Genomic DNA, 24,815 nt, shown 5'->3' on the forward strand with positions numbered 1-24,815 from the left:
CAAAAACCTTGATAAAGTACTCCAGGGCGTTCATGTAGTCTCTGTATATTAACCAATCCCTCAAGTTTCTATAGGAACCGTCCAAGTTTCGGAATTCGTCGCTCATGATGTCACGAGTGATGTCGGGGCGACGATCCGACGAATGGCGGATGCGTTCGGTGATAGCAACCTGCAGACAAAATAAAACAATTAAATACTGCTACATAATATCAAAAAGCTGCAGAAAAAATAAGCTCTATTCATATCTTCTTAAACCATGATTCCACAATCATGACCATCGCGGTACCATCACTAATATATTGTCGGCAAAAGAAGGATGAAAGCAGGCTGAAAATAGCCAATTTGCGATTTTTTAGTCAAATGTGCGGCAAAACGATGAATCATAGATGTCCAAATGGTGAAATAAGGAAAGAAAGCAAGGCTGCGATAAGCATAGATAATTGATAAAATGAGGAAAGGTAGGTTGAAATGGATTTGTCATGTGAAACAAATCAGCGAATGCAGAGCGGTAAAAACAAATATATTAGGCAAATGTAGTTAAAAATAAAAGCTGAGGAAAACCTAAGAATATTTGGTAAGATCATGTATTTCAAATACTTAAAAGTAGTCAAGTCAGGAGTTGGAATAATCGGCGACTTTGTATGGGAAGATGTATGAATGTGTAGAGGCGAAGAACGTTTGCAAAGCAGAGTGGTATGGGGTTGTTTTTTCTCTATTTACTATTTCGGGGATTGCTAATAGTTAGTTAATTTGTTTTAAATGTATGAATAGTTACCTGAATTTCACAAAGCACAGCGCGCAGTTTGTATTCGGCTCCCGTGAAGAGATCTTTGAAGGGACTGGAGTTGGCACGTTGGTCCCTCGCGACTTGCTCCAAGCCAACGGCGAACCTTTGGAGATATTCGTAAGAATTCGCCAGGGTACCGTCGAGATTATTCTGCGGACAAAATGTAAACCGGTCAAGTTTTGTCAACACTTCGACAAATGTAACGAGATATGCTAATATTTCCACGTCTCGAGAAACTGCGACGTGAAGGGTGATCCTGTAAGGCCTGGTCTCGTTTTTAACATTTTTTTGAGTCTCTCATTATATACGAGTCCGGCGGTTGCTCTGATAATTGCGTTTTGATTACTGGTTGTACGTGAACTGGAATATGACAAGTATCTCGGATACCATTGCGTGACAGAATTAATGAGAAACGAATCGTACTTGTGATGACGGATCAGAAGTAGTCATGCTGCATCCAAATTAAAGTCTTGCGGCGCATGTCCGGGGGGTTTTAAAATTCAAAATTCTTAGATGCACCAGATCTATTATTTCTCGAGACGTCGTAGCGTGATACTGGACAGCCAGTGCAAAAAACAATCTCGCTCCTCATGACGATTAGCGATTTATAGACCAAAACGAAATTTACATCGAAAATGATGTGCTAAACCTAAAGGCAGAAACACTATAATTATTTCCAAACATGATGGAGATCGTCATATCCAGTCGGGTCGTCTAGCACTCGGCATGGCACGCACACCTCGCAGACATCAAATTAAAGACTCCGAAAACCTTTCACGCTACGGAAAATCGAAATATGCACCTACGTTTGCAGAAATAAACGGATAATTGGTTCCGAATTTATCTCTCAAATCCGTCACGCCATAAATTTATATTGATATCACAGCCAAGGTTAAAGTATGTCAGGTCAAAGCCTTGCGCCACACAGCTCGAGGCAAGGATCATCCTCCAAACACTCCGCTTTAGGTTTCCGAGAGACAAATTACGAGTACGTCCATTGCCCGCGTATCGTACAAATTATAGAATCCACAAACCAAATCTTAGATATAAAGTTATCTTTTTATTTAAATACAAAAAAAATATTTACCTGAATTTTTTGAAGGTGTTCAGCGGGCACTTCTTCACCCAGAGCTTTAGGTATTTGTTCCATACTCGGCAACCAGTCGTAGTGGTTCTGCAGCCACGACTTGTGATGTTCAGCATAATCCATTTTGAAAGTTTTCTTAACCTGTAACAATGAAACACCTCAAATTAGCACCAAGGATATATTTCGCGATTTCAATGCGTCGCGATGAGCGATATTTCTCAGCAAGCCCTTCCCAGGTTTTATCGTTCCGAAGAATTGTGAATAAGAATTGCTAACGTTCGAGGCGTTCGAAACTTTTCAGATTAGCTTTTTCGCTGAAAACTAATCAACAGATTAGCCCTAACAGCAATTTTCCAACTGTCTACAGTTCACACGAGTGACTAATACTTTCCGCTAGAGTTAAACAATATCACTATCCGAAGCGTGACTCTCTAAATTCTCGCAGATTAATTTTCTGATGCACTTTATGTGATTCCTATGCGTCAACGCTCGGCGCCGGCAGATCCATTATGCAGGTACTCGTACACGACACGCTACTTGATTTTACGTTGATAATGTCAACAAATTATAAAGAGATAAGAACAAGTACCCGCACAATTAATCCGCGAAGTTTATTCCATTACGCGAACAATACAAGCAACTTGGAATGACCGAATAACGTGGAACAAAAAACATATCAGTTGCCTTAGGCATCGACCGTTCCGTTTTCTAAGAAAAACCCGTCGATTTCAAACGAATCGGACTATTAAAAAAAGTGTACTTCCATCCACGATCAAAAAGGTTATACGGGTAGACATAATAACATTACGTAAGAAAAAAATGCTAACACGTTTTTTATTATTATGTTATTTGTCATGGGCAGTTTTTTTTGACACTTTTATAAAGTAAACATTGAACATGTGACCTGATTTTACACACGCCAAGCTTCGAGACGGCGAGCCCGTGCAAAGGTTCTATACAAATATGTAGGCACCGTCCACGCTACTCGGAAATTATCGATCGCAGTTTACTCACTGATTATGATGTCATGATGTTAAATATCTCAGAATTTTGTATTGTTTCGTAGTAACGGACCCAAACTTCTTCGATCACTGAAAAAAGTAGTGGAACGTCAATACAAGTTATTTAACTAATATATTTTATTTTCATTTACAATCGTGTATTTGTTTTTATTTGCGTCAATTCATATTGCAGGTAACTTGCAATATGCTGTAAGCAGTATAAATCTCACTAGAGGCATTTGGATGTACTTCTGATTGATTTTACTTCTGTATTTAGCTCTGTTTTATGCTGTTAAATCACTAAATACAATGTTTTGTCAAATACATTCATTGTTTGACAAGACCGATCACAAAGTCAATATAATAAAAAGAGAAAAAATCCAAGGTTATACAGATAAGAGATTTATAAATATTTGATAAGAATCGTAATTAATTTCACGTATACTTTGCAATAAACTTGAAATATTATATAGGTGCATTAAGAAATAATTGTTCTCGTAATGTTTTCTCTAGAATACATTGTAACATTTTGGGCCTTATCTGACGTCTCACATTTCTCATTAAGAATACAGTGTGTGATTCATGGCAATGAAAGGCATTCCTTCGTCCGATTTTGCATAGGTTTTGGTGCCAAGCAGTCTCCTAGTGTCTGGAAGATAACAACTTATTTATTTAAACGATCATTCAGCACCGGGCACGGTTACAAGCAACGAGCGAGATAAGGACTTCACTGTAAACTTAATTACATATGTGAATAAAATGCATACGACAATTCAATTCGAGTTGGTATTATTACAACAATCTAATGAATGACATGACATATCAAAAATGTTTACATTATTGAGGATAGTTCGTGTGTGGTATTGAATATTGAAATTACTCGTATATTCCCAAGGATTTGAAAAGTTTCGTTTGGAATTCCTCGAATCAGCAAAGTGTCAGCTATCAACAACACCTGCACTAAAATTTTGCCGAAATAATCGTTGCAATACCATAAAGTAATTATAATATTATTTTTGAGATGCCGATCGATGAAATTTTTGCTTAGTGTGCGAGTGTGGAGTGCTTTAACAGGAATTGAAAAATAAACGTGCATTATATCATCGGTAAGTACCACGAAATTGGTTATCAATTTCGTGCGCATTGTTTACAGATTGCTCCGGGCAGCAGAAGTTTCCAGGAGATAACAGCCGATTGTCGTTCAATCTGCCAGACTGTATGCCGCCACAATATTCGCGGCTAACAACCAGCGAGCGAGACAGCTGTACGTGTCTGCGTCCGGTAAGTGATCCGACATCATAACCAGTATGCAAGTTCAATTTCCATCAAGTGCTCTTTATCGGTTTCTAATAATACGAGGCTCGGATAACGTTCCCGCGAAATCACCTTACAATAAGCAGATGTTTGTTTTCTTGTTAATGAAAAAACATTGAATGTCTTAGTTTTTATAATGAATGGAGTTAAATTAATACAATAGAAGTGACAGACTTATCACACATTTTAAAACACTGATTGGTCTTTGACTTATTTAATGAATTATTATAAAATCTGTCGATTTGTGGTCCGTGGTTAGTGTCGCAGACTCTTAAATCAGAGTTTCTCGGTTCGAACCCACTCTACCACAATTTGATACCTATTTCTAATAATGAACCGGTTCGGCTCACAGAAATTGTATAAAATTGAAATAATTGTGTAAATATTAAAAACACAAATATTTATCTTTTACTTTAATTAATTTTACTAAATGTAGTGTCATTATTAGTTAAGCGTAAGAACCAAAATTTTATATGGCTGGATTTCATATTTAAGTCATGCAAAACTGAAAATTAAAACGACGATTTAATATGAATGAAAAAAATAAACATTTAAAGACAGACAAGTCAATTTGCGAAATGACAGTTTCCTTCCAAACTTATCGCGCGTGGAATAACAAATATCGCAAATGTCTCGATTGAGTCCTCGACTCGGTGCAATATGCATCCGACCGTGTTGCTTACTAAGGGAGGCCACACGCAGACAACAAGAGAGTAATCAAATAATAAAGCGGGGATTATTTGGTATAAAAAAATGAAGAGTTGACGGGAACATCAAAAGTACAAAAAACAATAAGCCGGGGTAATTAGAAGCCCACGTACATGCGAATTTGCTCGCGAGCTGATTGCTGGCGAATGCGTCACCAGACCCGCGTGTACTTACGGCGAGATGAAGTGCATTATAAATTATTCATATCAGATGATCTACAGTCTGTTTATATATTGGAAATCCCCAAGAGTTCACAAAACCAATTCTTTATACAAGTTGGTAATGTTGTTCCAGCTGATTGAAAAATACGCGAAATTGGCAACTGTTTTTACTCGGAACTATGAAGTAAACGGACGCAAACGGAAAATTTAAAGGAAGCCGGCATTATGATGATAATCAATAATCGGTTAATATTATTTTCTCTGCGTGTCGTCAGTAGAACTTACGAGTGTTTCTTAGTTAATGAAACGATTATCATTTTATAAGACAATAGTGTTGGGTAATGCGATAGAATGACATTAAGTTATATCTCCTAAGGTACGCGGATAGGAAACACATTATCTTTTCGGATATCTTAACGTCCGTACGACGCGACGCGACGTGCCGAGATGTGACGCGAGCGGGGAAAGACGACAAGTATACAACCTGAAGCCAGACTTAGTCCATAGAAATGAACAGAAATCATTTAATAGTTGGAGCGAGCGCGCATTATCAATTGCCGAAGACAATTCGAAAATTCCTTCACATATACGCGCTAATATGACAGGTGAATCGTCTTGTAGTCCAGTCTACGTACATACATCACACAATGTCTGTGTCGGAAGAAGCAGTGCCCCTTCAACGTGTTTTCCAATTAATATTTAAATATGAACAAAAATAGATTTTTTAATGACCAACGGAGCGGATTTAGAAAAAAAGTTCACCGTGAATCATCGGCGCTTGTTATTCAACGAGTGTATCGAATTTTAAAGGCAAATAGAATGTCAATTGAGCAAAACATTAAATTGTTTTAGATGAGATTGAGATATGTAAATTCAGGAGGTTCGATATTGTTGTCAGTTAGTGGTGCAACATTTATTGAAACAAATTAGGTAATAAACTGTAGATGTCAGGACATTGTCAAACGTGTTAAGAATTGCATATTTTTTATTTTTTTTTTTTGGTTAGTATTTAAAAAATATAACGATGGAAAGGAATTTTGTTTGGCAACCGTTGTTTTGACTGCGCGCTACCCACGTGGGCACACGTGCACTGCATGAGAAATAAGCCGGGGAGGAAGTCGGGGACGATGGTTTAGCTGCTGTACCTACCTCTGCACACTTCTTCCTCTATATGCATCACGGTGCAGCACTTAGCTACAGATAATTCCACCACTTCAAATGCCAGTCAGACAAATTAATAGGCGCAAACTCAAAAATAAGGAAAAACAGAACAGATATGTCTGCACAAATAAAGTACGTGAAATTGCAAACACATTAATCATCGACTAAAACTGTACTCGCTTAAAATAAACATACTTTTTTCTGTCGTTCACACTTTTTGAAATCAGTGTTTTGTCATATATATTCTAGTGAAATAAAGGTCGTGATACAAACAGGAGTGGGTTACAGGTTTGGTGACTTCCGTTTTGTTCGCTGTTTCATTTTTGGACACCTTAATCGCTGGCGGGAGTTGTAAATGTTAAAATACTAATCAGCCGCTTCCCTTTCGCTCAACTAGGCGATGGCCATACTGCAAGGCACAGGAAACTGCGGTAGACTCTATTCAATTCACAAAGTTTGCAAGGCAATTGTTTCAATAATGAAATTGGTATCGCTCAAATTGATAATCCTCGAATTTATTCCGCGACATCGGTCGGTTTCAATGACTCGAATCAAAAATACCAAGGACACGCGTAAATCAATAATTGTTATTACACACACGCGTGACCATAAAACAAATGTGACTGGGACGCGAGCAGTCGTCTAAATCAGACTGATTTTGATGAGAATATGTCCAAAAAAGGTTTTCAGCTGTTGGCTGCCTAGAATCGTTAACAAAATTTACCGAGATCGAATATACCTACTCGGAATTCCCTAATCCAAAACCGCGATGTGGCGAGGTAAAGAATACTGATGACGGACCTTACAGTCTCCGATGCACAAGGACAAGAAATGGCCAACTGTAGTCTCTGCAGATCTGTTATATTTCATTCGTTTGGCGTTATCAACCGCCTGTACATATGGAATGACCGCTTTTGATTCGAGCGCTACACAACTAGAATGTTGTCCGCGGGCGATCAAGATGAACCTTCAACACTCGCGGATCTGAAGAAATTCGGCCAAAACTCCAAACAGTGACTCACTTGGGCGACTGAGTAACGGCTACGGTGACCTCAACTGGACGAATTTGATCAATATGGTATCGTTGCGTAACTTTCAATCAATCGACTGCTGTCAACACTTTTAATTAGAGACACCGGCAATTAATTAAGAGATATGGATGTTATGATAACCGCTTCAAAAACAATAAAAAATAATTGTTAAATGCGTCTGTATTCAATGTTTCAATTAGCGTGATAATATTTTGAATCTATTTATAGCTCCTTAAACGATTCTAGTGTTTACAATCTTACTGTAAATGTTATCATGTAAATGTTATTTACAATCATAATATTAAATGCTTAAATCATACACTGATTTTTAGAGTATACTAAATTGTATTTTATCGTTAAAATACATAAAAATAAAATTTGTGACAACTGTTTCGCCTTTTTATGGCATTTTCAAATTAATTTATAGATTAAATGAACTGATGATCCTTATATAATGCAAGAACCAATAATTGTATAGCTTGCTTTTTTATTACAATAAAGTACAATTTATTGGACTAAAAATCAGAGATTGATTTCAACATTTAATATATAAATCAAAATGGAGTTCTACATACAAATTGAACGCCAAATATTTAAATAAATATATTTTTACATCGTTTCTAAAATAGTTTTCTCAATCCTATAGGGAAGTATTGATATAACGCTTACTGGAGAGTGTGAGGACTACAACAGCAGCCGAAATGGAAAGTCCGAACCGAGAATTAGGATAAGTTCGGAAGTTTCGGTCGTAGAAGTGACAAGACGCAATAATTAACGGAAAGGAAGCGGCTCGCGACCGGACGCGACCGCCGAGAGATAATACCTCGTCTTCCATCCGATGGAGGGAGACGGCAGGCGCGCAGACACCTTCAGGTGCGAGAGGGACCTCCGAGCACCTCACGCAAATTAGACGCGATATTATTCAATCGACGGCCGCTAAAAACGACCATTGTACGTCTGGCGCTGGCCGTGTCGCGTAAAAACTTTTATGAATGAAACGGCGGTAAACATTGGCGAATGTACTCTCCTGCGATGTGCCGATTATTTATAGATGTGGCGGGAAAATCTGCAATATCGGAGTCGAGAAACGAAATCAAATCAATATTTTTACTTACATAGTCTTCTTTGAAGCTATCGGCCTCCCACAGCGCATTCTTGGCTTGAACGACGATTTGGTTTAGAAGCTCTTTGTCGCTGACGTAGGGAATTTCTACATCCTAAAAAAATACAAAAATATTAATCAATTAAATCAATAATCCAGTTCGTCTTCATAGTAAAGTGGTTAAAACATTTGGCTACTTTGCTGGAGGTCCCGGGTTCGATTCCCAGGAGGGTCAATATAAACAAAAGTGTTTAATAATATTTTAAATATTACCCTTGTAATATTATAATTTATGAAATTTAAACCTCAAGCGCAAGACTAATCACCTTTGGTGCAGTGTCCAATGCACCATTAGTTGCAAATTTGGGTCAGTATTAGAAAAAATATAATAATGTGAAAAAAAACCTTGTAAAATTAAGCTTTTCTTGGTAGATCCACTATTTATTAAAATCTATTGTGACACGTGTTTGGATGCATTTCGCATCATTTTTACCAATACCATGTGGTGTTTGAAAATGATGCTGAATGCATCGGAACAAGGGTCATAATAGATTTTAAGAAACAGTTGTAAGTACCAAGTAAAACTCAATTTAAAAATTGATAGATATTATAACAAAGTGATGATTTGATGAAAAAAATACTCGTATTTTTTTTGGTATTGTGATATGCCATTGCTGACTAAATAATTTTAGCCGTTATAAGATAGAACGAATCTGATGGGGGAATCGCACTTCTGTGTGCGATACAATCATCGCAATACAATTCATCAGCGCAGATCTTATCTCGCAAATTTATTACCAATTGTTGGCTTGCATTTGTAGCCAACAAATGTGTTTATTGATTTAAGAGCACCTCGCTATTGACCGTTACGTCTTACGTCGGTCACATTTCATCGGTTGGCAATGCAGGCTTCGAGATGTTCCTGCACATATACTCCGACATGTTTATACAAGATTCGCTAGTTTGTCCACACATGTTCTTGTAAAAATAGATGTATTATATAACCGCCCGGTTTTACGGCGCGATTGAGGTGAGATCAATATGATGAAACAAGTATTTATTTTATGTTATAGTTGCCTCAATCGAAACAAAATTCCCTTTTCGTGAGAGATGGAATATAATGTCTTGTAAATTATACATCAAAAGATCTGACGTTGGATGGCTGCAGTAACACTTTATGTACTGTGTAACGTTCACCATTTTATATCCATGATTGAACATCCACATCACTTTATTTTTGGAACATGTTATTGCTCAATATATTCAATATTTAAACACCCATTTACATGTGAGTTGAGTTGAGAGCTGACATCTCTTAAAATTTTAGTTAATTAAGAGCTGAAACCTTTTATTAATGTGTGCGGTATGCCCAGGAATATATATTTTTTTCATTAAGCACAAAATGATCTGTGCCCAAGTTACATAAGTTGCCAAGTGCCAATCTATTATGTTTTCCTTTTCTTCATCAGTAACCAGTTATATCCTTTATCCTGAGCTTCTTCATTGGCGTCATTTCAATGAGGTACCCTATGCACCACCTGGGTGCAGATTAGCGAAGAAGAATAATGTTTAGTGCTATTCTTACCTGTGGCATAAGCTCGTCATTCGCCCCCATACCGCAAGGGTTGATCCAGAGGGCGGCTCCGTTCTGTCGCTCCATGTGTGATCTTTGGGGTCTGTTCGAGGTGGTGGACGGGTGTCGTGTGGGGGTCGCCCTTGCGCAGGAGGAATGCATCAAACTCAGTAGACACAGCCACAAGAAGACCTCGCTTAACTCTGCAAAAAAAAAAACAAAACATTAAATCTGGCCCAGAGCTACGAAACTCTCCATCTCAAATCCCTACTAGCGACAATAAACAAGAAACGTGTTAAACACGGACAATATTTGATTTCCGTCTGTCGAGGGATCAAATTATCCAAAGGCGGCGTTCGAGAAAGGCCCCAAAAACAAAAAGCGCGTTTCGAACAAATAAAACGACCAATTAAGACATCACCTTGTTAACCGGTCAAAAATATACCATTGTAATTAGCGCCACCGCAGAGTAAACTGTATAGGGTTATATGGACGTGGGATATTGATAGGGTTGTCAAAAACAAAAAATTAAAATAATCTCGAAAATAACAAAATATCCAATGAAGCATATTTATGTAAAACGTGGTGTATCTTTGTGCATCGTGGTGCATATTATTTTTTCCTTACTTAATCAAATGTCTAAGTAATAAATGAAAATAAAATTAAAATATTGGCAGCCCTGACGGAGTGTTAGACCTCTTAATAATGTCGAAAATAATAAAAATATCGAATGAAGCATATTCACGTAAAACATGACGTATCACTATAAATATATTAAATTTTCCTTACTTAATCAAAAGTTTTGGTAATAAGTAAAAATAATATTAAAAATATTGTTATCTGGCAGCCCTGACGGAAAGTTAGACCTCTTTACCACTCCCAAGAGGGTCTAATCGTCTTATTAAACCGTGTAAAACAAATTGACAGGCGGTGAGCGCCTTATGTACCGGATTCCACAAACAAGAGAAGAACAGGCTGTATATATTTTATTACCCTTTTTTTACTAAAGCTAAACAAGCGGTCACCGCGCGCTCTTAGAAACAAAAGGCGATTGCGCAACTCTTGATGATGCTGTGAATTATTGTTTTACGCTGTGAATTGTTGTTTTATGCTGTTAATTGTTGTTTAATGCTGTTAATTGTTGTTTTATGCTGTGAATAGTTGTTTAATGCTGTTAATTGTTGTTTTATGCTGTGAATTGATGTTTTATGCTGCAACGTGCTATTTTTATCAAATCATTGAAATAAAACTGCTGATAGGCACTAAAACGCATGTTGTCGATGGTAAAAATGCCAGTTTTAAAAATAGACGAGTTAAAAATATACATACTTTATTACCATTTTTTATTAACGCTAAACAAGTGGTCAGTGCGCACGATTAGAAACAAAAGATGATTGCGAAAATGTTGATGAAGCTGTGAATTGTTGTTTTATGCAGTAGTGTGTTTTTTACCTATTTAATAAGGAAACTGCTGATACGATACTAAAACGCATTATAACTATAAATATCATTTTTTAATATAAAATATCACTTTTTTTGAAAAGCCTGTGATGTTTCGACATATTTTGGATCATTTTAAAATATCATATTCAATAAGAAATGGATAGATATTATGACAAAGTGACTGTAAATACATATAATAATGAAACTAAAAGATAATAACTAAATATAATAATGATAGTAAAATATCTCAGATGTAAACATAAATGTGCTAAAAGATTCATTCATGTACCCATTTTGCAATCTCAGACACAAAAGAATGTGTATATCTTTTTTTAATTATATATAAGCGTATTCGACAAATATTTATTTATACCTTTTTTTCCGGTCGTAATTACTAATTCGACGCGCATATTCTGTTTGTTCTCGTGCCGCTTTGAGTGTATGAATGCAAACATTGACAAGTCCCACGGTTAATTTACAAGGCAATCGAACCTTTATCGCACTAATAAGATAAGGTATATATTTGTACAATCAATCGTGAGGAGAGGAAAAAAAATCAAACGAGAGGTTCACGTCTGCGCAGGTATTGGGAGCCCCGAACGTAATGTGAGGCGTCGAGGAGCAACGCGCTATAAACGGCGGATGATGTTACAAAACGTCAACCCCGAGATAGGATGACCCACTTATACGGCATATCTATAATCAAAAGGATTTGATAATTACAATTATTCTAAACGTAATTTATCTCAAGTAAAATAATGTTTTAGAATCAAACAAATAATTAAAACACGGCCAATTGTAAACAATTTACTTACAGCTAATATGGTAAATGAGTTAGTAATAATGGGTTAAACTAATGTAATTACTATTTTATTTCTTGATATATGTTTTTTCGAGAAGATAATTGATTTATTCATTAAAAAAGGATCAGAATTCAGCCGTCGACTTCTCAACTACATTCGTCTAAAAATTTGTCCAATTAATATTTATCAATTATTAAGAGTTGTGCATATTAACATTTTGTCGATTGTTTGTTAACACATATATTACAGTAAAATAATGTACGTTTTCTTTAATAATCCATAACAACATTATGTTGACACACTTTGAGTCAAATCAGCTACAAAAATAATATCGTAATCATAAAAAAGACAATGAATTCATATGTGGTAAGATGTTTCGAGTATTGTTCTCATTTTATCGTGGAAACATCAATAAGTTTAACGGTCATAAAAATATAATTCCTTTATCTTCTTTAGTGTCCCGATACAGCGGAGGGCACAAAAAATGCATTCGAGACCTCCTACGTTATTCAAAAGTTAAGAAATACGTCAAACATTTAAAAAAAAAACAACATGACCGCAGAGATATATGTATGTCCATATTTCACGTTTCTATTATATTTTAAGGCCCAATATACGATAAATCGCAACATAATTTTCTTTAAACCCAGATAACATTTGATGAAATTTAATTTTTATCTGAAATATTATTTTTAAATTGAAAAAAATCTTCTAAATTTTGATTTTCATTTTTATCAATTAAGCTATTTGACCAGATAATTTATGTATAACATTTTGAGTGTGTTTAAATACTGTTCACAAATCTGGATTGATTCCAGTCATAGGAGTATTTTTCAAAAAAAAACTCAAAATTTTCCAATTTTGAAAAATATTCCTATAATTGGAGATAATCCAGATTTGTGAACAAGTATTAGTTAATCTATGTTTATCGACAAAACATTGACCCTTTTTCTAGCGTAAAAATGATATATCGACCGATTTATTACACCAATCTCGGCCACCCCTAGTGTCGATTGTTTCGTCAAAATGAAGAACTCACCAAACAAGATTTCTGAGATGGTAAAAAAACGCCAGGACCCCGATTTATAAAGTGATCAAAAAACTGCTAAACTAATAAGGCCTGGTATCGTAAAACTTGAGTGTCTATAATGACGTTATGAGTGGCTGGGGAGGCGAGAGATGGGGACTATTCACGGCCGATATATGACCCATAGACAATGTTTACCTGTGGTGATATCGCTTGTGATTTTAAAATACGAAATGGCCCTACTAAGTGGTGATATAATTCAATGATATAATTTACATATTCAACATATTATTTTAGCTTTCGAATACACAAATATGCGATTCTTCAAAGACAATATTTTGATATTATATGGGTATATTTAAAAAAATGTCTATGATCTACAACTTTTATCGTTTAACGAATTGTTATTAACTTTTTTACGTCTATGTCTAAGATAACTGTTAATATACCTATAAAGTAGAAGCAAGAATTAAAAGAATTTATGTCTCTTATACTTTTCTCTGTACGACATCCATACGAGCAATTAAAAATTACATAGTTGCATTCATCTGTAAGTACCTATTGACGTTCTTCTTAGTGATCAAGTTTATTTTTATTATTTTTTCTTCACTATAAATAAACTGTAAAATAAGACACCGGGCGTCAAACAACTTGTTCATTGGTATTTCAAGCATACAAAATATGTTAGTTGATAACAATAAATGGACCCAGTTTTGTAGGGAGACGGAGAAATCGTTTAAAAAGGAATTTGCTACACATTTAAATCCTTAGATTTTATGAAACGATAAAATGTAATTGGACAAGAAATGATCTTTGTTCTTAATGCGGCTAACACTTAAGAAAATAAATAGCCTGAAAAGTGTTTTGAATACCTTATTACAGCTTAAGGAGCGTTTTTAGCTTTAAAGATTTTTTGCTGTCTAGAATAAACTACAATAAATACGCTTTGAATTTATGGTATTTTATGTATGAAACGTTATAGTTATTTTTGAAATGTAGAGTTTTAATAAATCTGACGATATAATAAAAATGATTTCTTTCTTGAATTGCACTGACAGGCACAAAAAATTACTCAAGATTTCGATCCGCATTTCGAAGCGTTTCGACTACATTTCCCGGGACAAACGAAATGACTTGTTTTTTTCAACAACCAGTTAAAAAAGTACTCTCTTCGATTAAAGTTAGTGCAATACGTCATACGCAAGATACCGATGTCTCAAACATATATTGCAATTAATTTAATGATCGATTTAATTACCACTTTGTATTCCAATGCAGACGGTATCAATTTTGATAAAATTCCAACAAGACCGGCGACCGACTCGTTGCGAATACTTTCCGGTCTACACGCCAAAGTACATAGCTGTAATCTGCATTTATTACTTTAATAAACCCTATTTTGGGCAAGTGCTCCATTTATAAGGAAGAAGAGATATTTCAAATTGTTCGTAAATTATCGGATGTCATTTAATATTAAGAGATAATGAAGCAAATAATGACGATAATCATGACATATAACAAAGGAGTAAAAGTATAATAAAAGCGCTCAAAGCTTGTTTTGCTTATACTCTAGTAAAATAGTTTAGAGCGAAGAATTTTATTGCGGCCTTCGCCTCTTTCAAGGTATGTTACTCGGCCCGTAATGAACCTAAGTAATATTGCCACATACTCTTCTCCACCGTCTGAAAAAAGCTCCACATTTTAGACCTCCAGGAGAGCAGCCGCGTGAGAATATGATGTGTCGTTACACTTATTACCTCCGACTAGTAGATTGGCATTTCCCGGCCGCTTCTAGCTGCCACACACGCGGACGCCTAGCCGCCGCAAAAACGGGCGCATTTTTACCATCGCGGAATGCAAGGTCTCCCGATGGCGGTCCTTTGCGTGGCTAAAAACTGCCCATCGCAGACGCGGTGCTAGTTTACGGCTAGATAAGTTGAATATCGCAGAAGAAAACACACCGGCGCAGATAATTGTCATAACGCCCATCACTGCACTCGGGTAATTCGACTGCATACTTGCAGCAACTCAAATAACTAAAACCTATAGGTAGGTACTTACTATTTATATGTTACCTGATATTTTTTAATTTATAAAATGCGTTAGTGTTAATTGACAAACGTATGCCGTTTTTTACGCATAGTCAGATTTGTAAATGATTTACCCGGGGTTGATTTTAAGAGTTATTAGCGTCACCGGAAAATTCGGCGGTTGCCTATATTACCGCGCGTTGATGTCTCCTGGTTACATCATATTGCAGACAGCTGACTCAGACCTAAGTATCATAATTACGTTAGCCGAAATGAAATCACGTTGGAATACGTTACAATATAATATTTACATATTTTACTAAGAATAAGTCAATATTATTTGTGAGTTGGATGATTATCTTTAAGTGATTACTTAAGCTGATAAAATAATTTATGGAAGTGGAATTACTATTTTTTTATATCAAATCTGTAGAAGATGATATAAAAATCTGTTCTGGAAGTATTCATTTTTTTAAGAAAGTAGGTGGGCATATATTTGAAGTACAATAGTGTGATAACATCAATGGATATGTCGATCTACGATAAATTAATTAAATTTTAATTATTTATAGATTTGAACTGGAATAAGATTAATTTCTTCATTTCAATTATTGAAAAATTATCTCAAACAATCGAATAATCCGACCTGCATAAATACGAAATTGTATATTATGAAATCGTTATTGTTATTTTTTACTTATAAATTTATACTTAGAAGACAATTGATTTTTAATTAATTGGGTACATAGATGGGTATTGGATAAGTATTATGAGGTGAACTTACTTGAACTAGAATTTCTTAAATATTTATGACTGGAACGTTTTTGTCTTCTGGAAGAACTTCGCGTTGTACTGGTACTCGATGGAAACTGATCTACACTGGGTAATATGGTGCAACTACCCGCCACTCCACTACTCTCCATGGTCGATGATAACACAGGAGCGTCACAATGTCCGGTATAATTGAATAGAGAGTCAAAGGTAGGCGTTAGGTTATCACAGCACGAGGGAGAAATTACATTACATCTTCTGCTCGGAGTATGAGGGATGGAGGTCTGGAGGCGGAGGGTCATCTCTCCCAAGTCTCTCTTCCTTTCACTCCAAGCTTTGGCAGTGGTAAGGGCGGTTCTCTGCTCTCGACAGAGCACTCCAGGAAGGTAAGGTAACGTAAGGGAAGGTAAGGATACGGGAAGGTAAGCCATCTCACACCCTGCGCACTCCACACCCAAGGGAGGATCTCCACCGTATAAGGAACACCCCATTTTCGAGTTTAATTGAAAAAAATGAAAAAAACATACAAATACACACTCGAAATGTTGTAGAAAAAATTGTTTTAAAAAAAATATCCTACGTGGAAAGTTCGCACACGAACGCCAAAAATAATTCAGTCTTCGTAAAAATTTGATCACAAAAATTGTATTTCAACAAAACACCGTAAAAAAAGTTTTAGCACAATACGCACTGTTACGATACGAAATGTCACAACACTATGGTGGTTGTTTTTATTTTGTCTATGCGATTGACACTTGCCGCGGGGGTATCTCTGCCGTGCTGGCGCGACGGTGTCGAGACGTCAACTGACTGCCGGTGTCCGGAGTCGGCGGGCATTATACTCGCACGCTGCCGGTCGCCCCCCCCTGCCGGCGGCCGTGACCACGTGGCCCGAGTGACGAATCACCTTAGGGATTTCCCCTGCAGACCAGACCAATGGGAGAGACGGTGGGAGTGGCTCGGCGCTCCATTCATAAGATTTTTGCCGCGCTCGCTCGCCATCTTACAATATGGCCGAAATCAGATCTACGGACCACACAGATTCGGCCGCACTTCAATCTGCCATACCGCCAAAAGCTTCTCAATCATTAATCATCAACCGTTATACGAATATCATCATTGCATCCAATTGGAGCTTTCACCACAATTTCCGCTTTTCTACGATCTATTAAGCCTAGTATCTAATTTAAAATGCAAAAAAATATAACCACCTGGAAGCTTTGTACACGTTTTATATTGTGTTTCTCTTAGATAATAATTGGAGAAAAGTCCATAAAATATTGAGTTTATAAGGTCAACGGTCTGTTGAACAAATGAGAGGAGATGCAGCTTAAATTAGGTTCTCACAGTTTTTGCGGTAGTGTGGTACTTATGTATGTTTAACAGATAATAAAAACGTCTATATTAATCATAGAATATCTAAAAAAATATATCGTAATTTTGATCTCACACAAAATATTTTATTTTTAATGACGCAAAATTTTTATCTCGGGCAGTTAAGGAAAGAATGAAATTAAATGGGTCCAATCAAAAAATTCCAGCGAATTGTAAACTGTCAACCGCAAGCCGCAAATCCACGAGTGTGATATCCTTGATTTAATTGTAAATTTTAAAATGAGTTATTTACCTTGTTAATAAGTAATTAATATCCTGATAACTCAATCTTCAGCAAAAGGTAGACGAATAATTGGGTAAACATACTATGTTTACGCGCTGTGTATTGACGTTTGACTACAAACAAAAATACATACTAATATTTATTATATAATTGGTTGGAAGAAGCCACCAGTATATATCATTACAGAAGATTATGGCGTTCTATCCTCTCTCCCTACCCTTGCAGCAAAATGGTGTGATGAAAGTAATGGCATCAGAAGTAGTATTCACATACATATATACATTTTTTTTTAAAACTTCTTACCTCCTTATAATTTTTTAAATATATTTATTTGCCCTTTAAAATATATAATAATGTGATTTTATCAGCTCGCAACCAGCGCACTGAGTTTAGCAAGCGTGCCTTTGCTATTGCGGGAACGCTCTTCCGCCGGTAGTTAAAATAAAATCATTTCCACCATCTCGTTTTTCCCAATTTCATCACAGCGAAGGGCCCTTGCGGTAGTATTTTAAGAAAATGGTGCTTCACAAATTACTTGTATTTAAATAATTATAAGTTACTTCATAGTCATTAGATGAGTATCGCTTTAAAAAAGATTTGAAAATCAGTAAAATATCACCAATATTATGTCATTTTTGTTCTAGGAGGTACTAGAATATTATGTTAGTTCTTTTACGTCATTGAAAAATGAAGCATTGCTATTGGAGATTTTCTTTATAAGTCATTATACTGCCTTTTCTTTTATTTTATTTGGGTACAAAGATAAGAATAATTTAAGCATTATTTATCGATTTGGCATTAACTTTGTGAAATAATATGATGATTTGAATATTTAAAAAAAAACGAAACACTTGTATCAAACCACTTTATTCAGTTTATCAAAGTTAATGTAAACACGACTAGTTTTGAGATCTACAGATGTTCTAATAAACATGTGACGGGAGTAAAGATAAATTTATATTTTCACATCATTACAAACTCCCTATAGAGCAGTTTATTGAAACTTTTATACATGTGTTTTGTTTATAATTTTGTCTATGAGGTAAAAATAAATTTAAAAAATTGAGACGTCAAAATATCTGCAATTTACATAAGATAAAAGATAAATGCATGTTAATTGATGTATTTGACTCATTAACCCAATAAAAATAATGTTTACAAACTGTGTGCATTGGAGTATATAATTTTAAATAATTTTCAACGGTCGATCGCTGATAGATGCACATTTTAATCGCTGATATTATGCACATTTTAAACGTTTTCAGGAAAATATTCAATAATACAGTCATCTAGTTTAAAAAAAATGGTTAGCAAGTGTGTTAAGGATACATTTTACATTTAATTAAGGATAATACAAACCGCAATTTTCTCGGTAACTTCGATTCTCATGCACAATTATCAATTGCTACAGGCGTTTACTAGTAAAACGCTGATACGAGACCTTTCACCTGACCTACTGACCATTATTAGAGATTTCTACTCTTATTTATTACATCTTGAATTATTTTTTTTATTGATTTTTACATTTAAATCAGAGTTAATACTTTTCCTCAAGTTTTAGACAATTACATGAAAAAATTTAAGACAGGTGTAAATGAGAATACATTTCAAAGGAATGTATGACTGAGAAACTTCGACAGTATGATTGGAAATATAAAAAAAGGCTCTCTAAGATGGTATAAACAAATGGAGCAAATGATTGACGAGAGAATTAATAACAAAGTTTGTATATTTTGCTAAGGTGTGAATGAGAGAAAATAATTAAGATGGTTAAGAATGAATTTGTACGCCCAGATTAATTAGAGCCTGAAATTCGGTCGTGTCAAGGGTTTACATAACTTTAGGGCACGTATGACTTTATCTATGAAAGCTTGGAGATTATAATGAGTGGCGTTCCATCATCTTAGTGCAGTCCTACGATAAAATGACAGTATAACTGTGGACGATGTATACATTTGTGAAAAGGGTTACATTAACAAATTGTGTACAAAATACCATAACGCCGCTTTCTGCAGGGGTAGGCCGACAGAAGAGAACGCCACACAACTTTGTCTTCACCAACAATCTTTGGCTCTTCCACAATTATGAACCTTCTCATGTATCCCGCCGATTATTACGACTCCTGACCCGTCAACTTTCATTTAAGTATTTTATTTGAAGTAGTTAATCATGCCAAGTTTTTTTTCGGTCTCTATTCTGATTTTATTTCCAATATTCACCTCACATATTTGTTTTACCGTTCTTCCCGTACTCTCTCGTTCCACAAATCTAACCCGTCATAATAAACATTCAAAAATCGATCATGCTTATCTCAGCCTTACAATCATACTATATTTCACAATTTGAACATTTGTTATACATCGTCTTGCTGCAAAAATGATCGCAATTCAATTGCAATCGGTCTACTTTCATCTATATTTTGCCAACTGCACCCTACCCTACTATACATTTTGGATAGATGCTCAAGTATGTAAAATGATGTACAGAGATCGAAAACGCAAATTTACAAGACGAATCTTGTATAACTCTTCAGTGTGAATTAGTGGGCGGTCAGACAAACAGGAATTAAACTGAAAATTGTCCGCAAACTTAGCCTACTTCTTGAGATGTAAGTGTAAATAATAAACCTTAGTACGTGTTATGTGTACACAGTGGATTGATGATTAACGACTTACCATACAAGATACTTGCTGGTGGCGGATTATGAATAGCCTTGCAAGGCTATGAAAATTGACCGCTATGACGTAAAAACGTATAACAATCACGTAATATCACCCACTATAAAATTGAGGGTTTATTTATCTTTACTCTTAACTAGTGACCGATTCATGACGCTTTGATGCTCACTTATATTAATAAGTGACTTCTGTAAAACTGCGAGAAATTAATTTCACCATGTCGCAAAATAATATCATAATATAATATATATAATTGAATAAATACTATAACGTAAAAATCAAAATTAAAAAAAAAACTAAAGCTAATAAAGTTTTAAAAATTTCCTCTTTTAAAATATTGATAATGTCGAAGATTTTATTTTTTAAATTACTCGTAAAAGAGTAGAGGCCTAATATAAAAAAATATTATATTTGCATTTATAAATATTTTAAACAAATAGATATAAAAATTCCTCTCTTAAAATATTTATAATGTGAAAGATTTTATTTACATGTCCAAATATTTTATTGTTTTAAAAAAATTTCACTGTGATAATTTTTAAAGACCGATTTTATAGTAAATATTTATTGCTTTGGATAAAATTAGATTATTATCGACACTTTTTTTTTGTACAGGATTGAAAGTAATAGGAAAGAAATACGAAACGTTTTGTCTTAAGAAATAAAAAAATTAAAACTGTAAATTTTTATTTAAAAAAACACTGCAAATATATAATATATGCTATATTTGTGTATGTTGTATTTTATAATAATAATAAAATAAGTTAAAGTTGACACAAATTCAACTCATAAGAATGGTACTATGGATTTTGTTAGTCGGAAATAAAATATTTGACATTGTAATTTTCCAACTAAAATCTTTGGGAAAGTCGACTTGGCCGGTTATTTTTCATGTGATAAAAGCTCAAAGCCGACATTGTAAGCGCCCGAATCAATTCGCTATCAGATCGTGAGTCACGTAACAAAAGCGCCGCTCACGGGTGACGTCACATCCAGGTCCGCTTCCGGGAAAGTTCTCCGCCGAACAGCGAAGGCTTCGCGGGAAAGCGAGAGTTTTGTTTTACGGGGCTTCAAACTTTCGTCTATAGTCTAGACTGGCCGATGCGTTCGGGGGGTGTTTGAGCGAACGGGCTGTGCGCAGGCGCGCGATGAAGTTCAAGGGCGCGGGAAATATGCCGTCAAGGGCGGGTCAAGGATTCGGGGGTGAATTACCTCTCGTTAGTCATGAAAGTTGCATGGAAATAAAAAAAAACTTTTAACTCGTTTTTATTAAAAACAAATCAGGTATTTTTTCACTGTTATATCGATATTAGTATAACTCTTAATTAGTGCCTGAAACAAAAGATAGTCAATAAAGTTTATGATCAGAAAATGATTACAGCAGTGTTTTGTTTTTTGGACCTTTTTTTTTAGAAGTAAAATTCTGTTTATAATTAATATTTTTATTTAAACCACGTTTTAATCGAGTTAAATCCACTCTATAGCTGACTACAAAATCTATAGTTTGAGCCATAGTTAAGTGAACAAATAAAACGCAGTTCTAATTTTGTATTTTTTGCTGTGATTTGCAAACACTTACAATTTTGTTATGGAGCGACGTGTGCCAAAAATGTAACAAAAATATTTTTAATTTTTTACTTTTGTGTGTATATTTTTCGTCAAATTTCCGTAGACATTTCGAAATTGCCAACATAAAATATAAACGAGACTACTCAGATCCATTTTTTAAATATACGAGTAAATTAGTCAATTTTGAAAAAAAAAAGAAGTCGAATAAATTTTTGTTTAAAACTCATATTTTTTATTAATTTTTATTTAATTGATGATATTTTCTAATTGACGATAAATGTTTAATTTTACAATCAAAATATCTAGATATTTTGCCGAAATTATTTATTTAAAAAAATTAAGAAATTCAAATCAAATCATTTTGTAAATTGTAAAAAAAACCGCCCGCCTCCGTAGTGTAATGGTCAGCACGCTCGGCTACCGTTTTGGAGGTCCCGGGTTCGATTCCCAAGGGGGGTAAAATAAATATAAGTGATTTTTTCACTGTAATATTTATTCAATATTACCATGGTCTGGTACCTGAAGCGGAGGGCTGATCACCTTCCCTTTATATGTAAAACGATCAAGATAACACTGCGTTAATATGACACAGTGCCCTATGTACCATTGGGGTGCGGATAAGGGTTTTATTATTATTATTATTTTTAAAAAAAACACATTTTTTGTAATGTCTTAAATACATATTTTGGTATTAAAACTAATGGTTTTGATGGTTTTGTAAACTTATAGTTTCCTAAACCAATTTTTAAAATTTGTAAAATATTATACACCCGTTATCATCTGATGATTAATTCAATAAATGTAACGTGACAAATAGCGAACAATTACTAGACTGACGTCTACGCAATGTTCGAAATATGCAGGAAGCAAGAATTGATATAATTTCGATAAATAATTTCATACGAGATAATAGTAATCCTGTGAGGAAATCCGGTTATCGTGAAATGTTACACATGTATCATTATGTACTTGTATTACCACCGCACCGGTATCATTGCAGTCATAAGTGGCATTACTAACAAACTGTTACACTGCAAAAGTCATTGAGTTGGAGAAACGAGTCATCCCGTTGACATTTCGAGATGTGAAAAAATGAACGAGAAAATTTCTGACTAGTTCGAGCGATGGGGAAATTTGTGAATGCTTTTTACCTCTTCGATTCTCGAGAAACAGATTTTGTATGCAATACGAACGCCACAGGCGTTGAAATGAGTTGACGTTAAGTTCGTGAAATTTAAGATTCATAAAACAAATAATCGAAGGAGCTGTAGGACTTCACAAATATAGCGTTCCAGGATATCCAAAAGTGGAAGCACCGTTGGAATAAGTGTGTGCATCGGGAAGATGACACACTTATTCCAAGATAGGCAGAGAGAATAGAACGCCACACCACTCTGTCTTTGCAAAAATTCTTCGCCTCTTCCACGTTCATGCATGCATCTCCTCATACATACCCGCCGATTATTACGACTCCTAACCTGACCACTTTCAAGTATTTGGCATACCTGATCGTGCCATGTTTTTCTCGGCCTTCCTCTGCTCCTCTTTCCAATTACATTCGCCTCATAAATTTGTTTTACCGTTCTTTCCTCATTCATTCGTTCTACATGTCCAAACCATCTCAACACACCTTTCTTAATTTTATCGATGTATAATTATGGTTATTATTATAAATGTATATGCCGCATACGTATACTATTAACATATTTCAACGTACTTTTCAGTTACCTTATAAGAAAAATTGCGTTTCTTCTGAGGTACTGAACTGTTAATGTACATAAGTATGTAAATTTTTGAACAAGTATTTGGACACACTCAAAATGTTGTAAATAAATTATCTGGTCAAATTATAAGCTTAATAATAAAAATGAAAATGGTATTTTCTGGCGTTTCTCATGTGTGTGATTATAATCCAGGATTCGGATCTCACATACTTATATAAGAGTTTCTGCTTAATAAAAAAGCTTCTTTACATCTCACCAATAGATGTCTCTAGTGAAGTTCTAGTGAATCATGAACAAGGTTTCTAAATTGGTTCAAATATATAGAACTTCCAAGAATTTGAGTAGTGTGGTTGTCAATAATGGGTAGAATTGGTGAATGTTACACGTGTGTAAAGTGATCACTCAAACCAGCCTATGACAGTCGTAAGCCCCGTAAATGCCCAGACTTCCATATTCTTCTTCATCTTTGATGAGATATCAAAAAATAATACATAAGTATGTATAATAATGATTGAAATCAAATAATTTAATTTAATTTTAAGTGTCAACGTATCGTTTAAATGGAGCACATATTATCGCAGTTTTTGTTGAAGGAATAAGTAAAATTAATATTTGCTTTGTCATCAATCGAGTGCTGCTAGTGTTATTATTATCACAGGTGCCTTTAATGACATTTTCGGGGAACAATGATTTAGGTAATTTAAATAAAATTTCTTTTTTAAAACACAATCTTATATGCTTAGTATCTTTGCATAACATTATGTATTTAACTGCTCATTAAATATATAAAAAGTGAACATTTACTTTATATAAATAGTAACAACGGTTGGTACCAATAAAGCAATTAGTTGAATCGCAACACTACTGTTGAAGACTGTTGGTGCGCAACAATTTTATTTATTCAAACTTCATTCCAGAAAAGAAATAAGTTCATTGGCGGGCTTATTGCTTAAGCAATATCTTCCAACCAACCAAAAACAGACTAGTGATATCGGTCAAAACGGTGATAAGGTTTGATGGACAGTTAGGATTCTAATGATAGATAGTAATGCCATGGTGCATTTTTTGTAGGGAGAGGTAATTCATTCCATAATATGTTGTTTTCTAAAATATAGGATTTTTTAGAGGTATACAATTTCGAATTTCCCGCAATAAATTGATGGTGGCACCTGCCGTGTGGCATTTTGCGCCATCTTGTTGAAACCACAGCTCTGCAATATCAATGCC

The 24,815-nt window shown here is 34.9% G+C and overlaps 1 protein-coding gene across 2 annotated transcripts in view; it reads right to left on the reverse strand.

The window, feature by feature from the left end:
* LOC148304470 (uncharacterized) overlaps nucleotides 1-24,815 on the reverse strand; it is a 58,534-nt gene that overhangs the window by 327 nt on the left and 33,392 nt on the right. Inside the window, exons 1-6 of one of the 2 annotated variants that reach the window (XM_088268223.1) lie at nucleotides 16,013-16,811; nucleotides 9,938-10,128; nucleotides 8,366-8,467; nucleotides 1,875-2,015; nucleotides 776-937; nucleotides 1-169 (exon numbers count right to left, since the gene is read on the reverse strand). The exon at nucleotides 1-169 is cut by the window's left edge and continues 327 nt beyond it. In XM_088268223.1, coding sequence (XP_088124349.1) covers nucleotides 1-169; nucleotides 776-937; nucleotides 1,875-2,015; nucleotides 8,366-8,467; nucleotides 9,938-10,128; nucleotides 16,013-16,490 — 1,243 coding nt within the window. In that variant the 5' untranslated portion in view covers nucleotides 16,491-16,811. Of the gene's footprint in view, nucleotides 170-775; nucleotides 938-1,874; nucleotides 2,016-8,365; nucleotides 8,468-9,937; nucleotides 10,129-16,012; nucleotides 16,812-24,815 lie in introns of those variants that run through there. The other variant, XM_088268224.1, reaches the window with a different exon arrangement.

This window comes from Brachycentrus maculatus, unplaced genomic scaffold (genome assembly GCF_059751285.1).
Source record: "Brachycentrus maculatus isolate JH-2025_06_01 unplaced genomic scaffold, ASM5975128v1 h1tg000315l, whole genome shotgun sequence".
Taxonomy (NCBI): Eukaryota; Metazoa; Arthropoda; class Insecta; order Trichoptera; family Brachycentridae; genus Brachycentrus; species Brachycentrus maculatus.